Genomic DNA, 7,500 nt, shown 5'->3' with positions numbered 1-7,500 from the left:
TACGAGGTTTGTGGACAACTGAAACGTTTCCATGGGTTGCTGCGGGAGGCGTGGGACAACTGAAATCTATCCATGGGTTGCTGTGGGAGCAGTGGGACAACTGAAATCTATCCATGGGTTGCTGCGGGAGGCGTGGGACAACTGAAATCTATCCATGGGTTGCTGCAGGAGCAGTGGGACAACTGAAATCTATCCATGGGTTGCTGTGGGAGCAGTGGGACAACTGAAATCTATCCATGGGTTGCTGCGGGAGGCGTGGGACAACTGAAATCTATCCATGGGTTGCTGCAGGAGCAGTGGGACAACTGAAATCTATCCATGGGTTGCTGCGGGAGCAGTGGGACAACTGAAATCTATCCATGGGTTGCTGCAGGAGCAGTGGGACAACTGAAATCTATCCATGGGTTGCTGCAGGAGCAGTGGGACAACTGAAATCTATCCATGGGTTGTTGTTGCTATGTCTCACCTGTAATCTATCCAGCTGTTGCTGCAGGAGCAGTGGACAACTAAAATCTATCCATGTTGCTGCAGGAGCCCTGGGACAACTGAAATCTATCCATGGGTTGCTGCAGGAGCAGTGGGACAACTGAAATCTGTCCATGGGTTGCTGCGGGAGGCGTGGGACAACTAAAATCTTTTTGCTGCAGGAGCAGTACAATGAAATCTATCCATTTAAAAACTAAATCTATCCATGGGTTGTTGTTGCTATGTCTCACCTGTATAGCAGCTGTTCCGTGCTGTGGAATGTTCAGGATGTTGAGTGCAGCCCTCGGGGAAGGGCACCTGAGGAGCCACAAAAACAGGTCAGACCATACAAACGGAATCAAGAGGGGTAAATAAAAGGATTTTCCTCAATTATAATATATATCATTTAAAAAAGAAGGACGAGGGGTAAGAGTAAGGATATAGAAGGATGGAGAGGTAAGAGAGAAGGATGAGAGAGGTAAGAGAAGGATGAGAGAGAAGCATGAGAGAGGTGGAGAGAAGGATGAGAGAGGTAAGAGAAGGATGAGAGAGAGAGGATGAGAGAGGTGGAGAGAAGGATGAGAGAGGTAAGAGAAGGATGAATAGAAGGAAGAGAAGGATGAGAGAGGTGGAGAGAAGGATGAGAGAGGTAAGAGAAGGATGAGAGAGGTGGAGAGAAGGATGAATAAGAAGGAGAGAGAAGGATGAGAGAGATGGAGAGAAAGATGAGAGAGGTAAGAGAAGGATGAGAGAGAAGGATGAGAGAGGTGGAGAGAAGGATGAGAAAGGTAAGAGAAGGATGAGAGAGAAGGATGAATAAGAAGGAGAGAGAAGGATGAGAGAGGTGGAGAGAAGGATGAGAAAGGATAAGAGGTGGAGAAAGGATGAGAGAGAAGGATGGAGAGGATGGAGAGAAGGATGAGAGAGGTGGAGAGAAGGATGAGAGAGGTAAGAGAAGGATGAGAGAGGTGAAGGTGAGAGCGTGAACTCACCCTGTGGTCCGAAATATAGGAGTGGTTCCCTGTGAAAGGTGAGAGAGGCGGGAGAGGGGAGTGGTGAGAGAAGCTCATGATGTGGTTGTTGGCCTTGGCGTAACCGGGAGAGACGGTGAGGGATGCGTGGACAGATTTGGCGGCGGCGTGCTGAAGGTAACCTTCCTGCTCCACTTTCCTACGCATCGTAGAGTTCCAGTGGTTCTTAATGGCATTATCAGTCCTGGGGAATAAAACAGGGGTTCTTAATGGCATTATCAGTCCTGGGGAATAAAACAGTGGTTCTTAATGGCATTATCAGTCCTGGGGAATAAAACAGTGGTTCTTAATGGCATTATCAGTCCTGGGGAATAAAACAGTGGTTCTTAATGGCATTATCAGTCCTGGGGAATAAAACAGGGGTTCTTAATGGCATTATCAGTCCTGGGGAATAAAACAGTGGTTCTTAATGGCATTATCAGTCCTGGGGAATAAAACAGAGAAGAGCATTATCAGTTAGAGAGAAAACAGAGGTTCTTAATGACACAGAGAGACAGAATAAAACAGAGGTTCTTAATGGCAGACACAGAGAGATAAAACAGAGAATGGCATTAGAGTCCTGAGAGAATAAAACAGACACACAGAGAGAGAGACAGAGAGAGAGAGACACAGAGAGAGACAGAAAGAGAGACACAGAGAGAGAGACACAGAGAGAGACAGAGAGAGACAGAAGAGAGAGACACAGAGAAAGAGAGAGACACAGAGAGAGAGAGAGACACACAGAGAGAGAGAGAGAGAGAGAGAGAGAGAGAGAGAGAGACACAGAGAGAGAGGGAGAGGGGGAGACAGGGTATGGATAAACCACTTCTCCAACCTGTTTGACTCTGTAACAAAGAACAAACTACAAAAACATATATATGATCAAATACAGATCTTAGAATCAAGTATTAAAGACTACCAGAACCCACTGGATTCTCCAATTACATTGAATGAGTTACAGGACAAAATAAAAACCCTCCAACCCAAAAAGGCCTGTGGTGTTGATGGTATAATATATGCCATAATAATATATGATCATTTACAGATCTTTTAATCCAAAAGACTTACAGTCATGTGTGCATACATTCTACGTATGGGTGGCCCAGGAATCGAACCCACTACCCTGGCGTTACAAGCGCCATGCTCTACCAACTGAGCTACAGAACCAAATATCAAAGATCAAATATACAGACAACAAATTTTATTTGGCTATACTAAAACTCTTTAACATCATCCTCAGCTCTGGCATCTTCCCAACTATTTGGAACCAAGGACTGATCACCCCAATCCACAAAAGTGGAGACAAATTTGAACCCAATAACTACCGTGGAATATGCATCAACAGCAACCTTGGGAGAATCCTCTGCATTATTATTAACAGCAGACTCGTACATTTCCTCAATGAAAACAATGTACTGAGCAAATGTCAAATTGGCTTTTTACCAAATTACCGTACAACAGACCACGTATTCACCCTGCACACCTTAATTGACAACCAAACAAACCAAAACAAAGGCAAAGTCTTCTCATGCTTTGTTGATTTCAAAAAAGCCTTCGACTCAATTTGACATGAGGGTCTGCTATACAAACGGATGGAAAGTGGTGTTGGGGGTAAAACATATGACATTATAAAATCCATGTACACAAACAACAAGTGTGCGGTTAAAATTGTCAATAAAACACACACATTTCTTTCTCTAGAACAGTCTGCAGCACCCCTGCTAGAATCCGAAGTCAAATGTCTACTGTTTGCTGATGATCTGGTGCTTCTGTCACCAACCAAGCCTACAGCAGACAATAAAGGGTATATAACTAAGTATTGAGATAAACTTTTGTTATTGACCAAATACTTATTTTCCACCATAATTTGCAAATAAATTCATTAAAAATCCTACAATGTGATTTTCATGATTTTTTTTTTCTCATTTTGTCTGTCATAGTTGAAGTGTACCTATGATGAAAATTACAGGCCTCTCTCATCTTTTTAAGTGGGAGAACTTGCACAATTGGTGGCAGACTAAATACTTTTTTGCCCCACTGTAGATCTTCTGCACAGATTCTCTCAGTAAGACCAAAATAATGGTGTTCCAAAAAAGGTCCAGTCGCCACAAATACAAATTCCATCTAGAGAGCCTCCGAGAGCAACTTCTCCCAACCATCCAGGAACAGTTTGGTGATGAACAATACCTTTTCCAGCATGATGGAGCACCATAAGGCAAAAGTGATAACTAAATGGCTCGGGGAACAAAACATCGATCTTTTGGGTCCATGGCCAGGAAACTCCCCAGACCTGAATCCCATTGAGAACTTGTGGTTAATCCTCAAGGAGGCGGTGGACAAACAAAAACCCAGAAATTCTGACAAACTACAAGCATTGATTATGCAAGAATGGTTGCCCTTTATGGTTGTGAGGTCTGGGGTCCGCTCACCAACCAATACCTCACAAAATGGGACAAACACCAATTTGAGACTCTGCATGGTGAATTCTGCAAAAATATCCTCCGTGTACAACGTAGAACACCAAATAATGCAGAGCAGAATTAGACCGATACCCACTAATTATCAAAATCCAGAAAAGAGCCGTTAAATTCTACAACCACCTTAAAGGAGGCGATTCCCAAACCTTCCATAACAAAGCCATCACCTACAGAGAGATGAACCTGGAGAAGAGTCCCTAAGCAAGCTGGTCCTGGGGCTCTGTTCACAAACACAAACACACCCCACAGAGCCCCAGGACAGCAGCACAATTAGACCCAACCAAATCATGAGAAAACAAAAAGATAATTACTTAACACATTGGAAAGAATTAACAAAAAAACAGAGCAAACTAGAATGCTATTTGGCCCTACACAGAGAGTACACAGCGGCAGAATACCTGACCACTGTGACTGACCCAAACTTAAGGAAAGCTTTGACTATGTACAGACTCAGTGAGCATAGCCTTGCTATTGAGAAAGGCTGCCGTAGTCAGACATGGCTCTCAAGAGAAGACAGGCTATGTGCTCACTGCCCACAAAATGAGGTGGAAACTGAGCTGCACTTCCTAACCTCCTGCCCAATCTATGACCATATTAGAGATACATATTTCCCCCAGATTACACAGATACACAAAGAATTTGAAACAAACTCCATTTTGATAAACTCCCATATCTACTGGGTGAAATACCACAGTGATCCATCACAGCAGCAAGATGTGTGACCTGTTGCCACGAGAAAAGGTCAACCAGTGAAGAACAAACACCATTGTAAATACAACCCATATTTATGCTTATTTATTTTCCCTTTTGTACTTTAAATATTTGCACATCGTTACAACACTGTATATAGACATAATATGACATTTGAAATGTCTCTATTCCATAGGAACATATGTTTCCCATGCCAATAAATACCCTTAAATTGAAATTGAATTGTGAGAGAGAGAAAGAGAGAGAGAGAGAAAGAGAGAGGAGAGAGAGAGACAGAGAGAGAGGAGAGAGAGGAGAGAGAGACAGAGAGAGAGAGAGAGAGAGAGAGAGAGAGAGGAGAGAGAGAGGAGAGAGAGAGAGAGAGAGAGGAGAGAGAGACAGAGAGAGAGGAGAGAGAGACAGAGAGAGGAGAGAGAGAGGAGAGAGAGACAGAGAGAGAGAGAGAGAGCGTGAGAGAGAGAGAGAGAGAGAGAGAGAGAGAGAGAGAGAGAGAGAGAGAGAGAGAGAGAGAGAGAGAGAGAGACAGAGAGAGAGAGAGAGAGAGACAGAGAGAGACAGAGAGAGAGAGAGAGAGACAGAGAGAGAGAGAGACAGAGAGAGAGAGAGAGAGAGAGAGGAGAGAGAGACAGAGAGAGAGAGAGACAGAGAGAGAGAGAGAGAGACAGAGAGAGAGGAGAGAGAGACAGAGAAGAGAGAGAGACAGAGAGAGAGAGACAGAGAGAGAGAGGAGAGAGAGACAGAGAGAGACAGAGAGAGAGGAGAGAGAGACAGAGAGAGAGAGAGAGAGAGAGAGAGAGAGAGAGACACTTGGCCACAGCAAGGATGATAACAACAATCTCTATGCTTCTTTCTCTGTTTCTCCCTCCCTCCTCACCATTCCCACATCTCTCTCCATCCCTCACCACCCCATCCCTGTCTCCCTCCCTCCCTGTCTCCCTCTCTCCCTTCTCTCTCCCTCTCTCCCTCCTCTCTCTCTCCTCTCTCCCTCTCTCCCTCCCTCCCTCCTCTCTCCCCCACTCTCCGTACCTGCCAGGCAGCAGTTTGGCGATCTCGGCCCAGCGGGTGTCCAGTTTCTCCTCTCCCTCCCTCCTCCCTCCCTCCCCTCCCTCCCTCCCTCCCTCCCTCCCTCCCTCCCTCCCCTCCCTCCTCCCTCCCTCCCCTCCTGTCTCCCTCTCTGTCCTCTCCCTCCCTCCCTCCCTCCCTCTCTCCCTCTCCCCCTCCCTCCTGTCTCCCTCCCTCCTCTCTCCCTCTCCCCCCTCCCTCCTCTCTCTCTCTCTCCCTCCCCCTCTCTCTCTCCCTCCCTCCCCCTCTCTCTCCTCTCTCTCTCTCTCTCTCTCTCTCTCTCTCTCTCTCTCTCTCTCTCTCTCTCTCTCTCTCTCTCTCTCTCTCTCTCTATCTCTATCTCTGTACCTGCCAGGCAGCAGTTTGGCGATCTCAGCCCAGCGGTTGCCCAGTTTCTCGTGGGCCTGGTAGATGATCTGATCCTCTTCCTCGGTCCAGGAAGTCTTCTTCACCTCGGGGTTCAGGTGGTTGTGCCAGCGCTCTCTGCATTGCTTCCCTATCCGACCCTTCAGATGCTTAGCGATTACGGACTAACGCTTGGCTCCATACTTCTGGACTAGTTCGATAACCTAGGTGGAGGGACAGGGGGATGGAGGGTGAGGGGAGAGTGGAGATGGAGGGGAGATTGAAGGTGGAGAGACAGGGAGATGGAGGGAGAGGGAGATGGAGGGGAGAGGGGAGATGGAGGGAGATTGAAGGTAGAGGACAGGGAGATGGAGCGGAGAGGGGAGATGGAAGGTGGAGAGACAGGGGAGATGGAGGGGGAGATGGAGGGGAGATGGAGGGAGATTGAAGGTAGAGGGACAGGGGAGATGGAGGGGAGAGGGGAGATGGAGGAGAGGGGAGATGGAGGGAGAGGGGAGGTGGAGGGTGGAGAGGGGGAGAGGTGGAGGGGAGAGGGGAGATGGAGGGAGAGGGAAGATGGAGGGGAGATGGAGGGGAGATGGAGGGGAGAGGGGAGATGGAGGGAGAGGGAGAGAGGGGAGGTGGAGGTGGAGGGAGAGGGGAGGGAGGGGAGGTGGAGGTGGAGGGAGAGGGGAGGGAGAGGGGGAGGGGAGGTGGAGGGAGAGGGGAGAGGAGGTGGAGGTGGAGGGGAGAGGGGAGAGGGGAGGTGGTGGATGGATGAAGAGGGGACAGAGGAAATACAACAGTTTATTAGTCTTTGTCCATTTTCAGAAACAGACCAAAAGTCAACAATACTTCTCATTCCCTCAGTCAACCCTTTCCTTCTCATATCTCCCTCTCCTTATCTCCCTCTCCTTATCTCCCTCCCTCCCTCTCCTTCTCATATCTCCCTCTCCTTATCTCCCTCTCCTTCTCTCCCTCCCTCCCTCTCCTTCTCTCCCTCCCTCCCTCTCCTTCTCATATCTCCCTCTGGAGGGGATCTCCCTCCCTCCCTCTCCTTCTCTCCCTCCCTCTCCTTCTCATATCTCCCTCCCTCTCCTTATCTCCCTCTCCTTCTCTCCCTCCCTCCCTCTCCTTCTCTCCCTCCCTCCCTCTCCTTCTCATATCTCCCTCTCCTTATCTCCCTCCCTCCCTCTCCTTATCTCCCTCTCCTTCTCCTTTCTTCATCTCTGTATCATTCTCTCTAAATGTTGGATCCACCTGCTTGTGGTTGGGAGGGAGTTTCCATAGTCAACTTCTTTGCTAATCATTACCTCATCATGGCTTCTGTGTGTGTGAATACTCAGGAATACACACCTTAAAACTCATCTTTCTGTGTGTGCAAATACGCAGGAATACACACCTTAAAACTCATCTTTCTGTGTGTGTGA

The 7,500-nt window shown here is 47.6% G+C and overlaps 1 protein-coding gene across 1 annotated transcript in view; it reads right to left on the bottom strand.

The window, feature by feature from the left end:
* myb (v-myb avian myeloblastosis viral oncogene homolog) overlaps positions 1-7,500 on the bottom strand; it is a 31,833-nt gene that overhangs the window by 14,002 nt on the left and 10,331 nt on the right. Inside the window, 3 exon segments of the mRNA XM_052524608.1 lie at positions 717-762; positions 1,435-1,680; positions 6,074-6,294. Of these exon segments, the coding sequence (XP_052380568.1) occupies positions 717-762; positions 1,435-1,680; positions 6,074-6,294 (513 nt within the window).

Source organism: Oncorhynchus keta, chromosome 8 (genome assembly GCF_023373465.1).
Source record: "Oncorhynchus keta strain PuntledgeMale-10-30-2019 chromosome 8, Oket_V2, whole genome shotgun sequence".
NCBI lineage: Eukaryota > Metazoa > Chordata > Actinopteri > Salmoniformes > Salmonidae > Oncorhynchus > Oncorhynchus keta.
The sequence above is the reverse complement of the archived record's forward strand: the minus strand, read 5'-3'. Positions and strand labels throughout refer to the sequence as shown.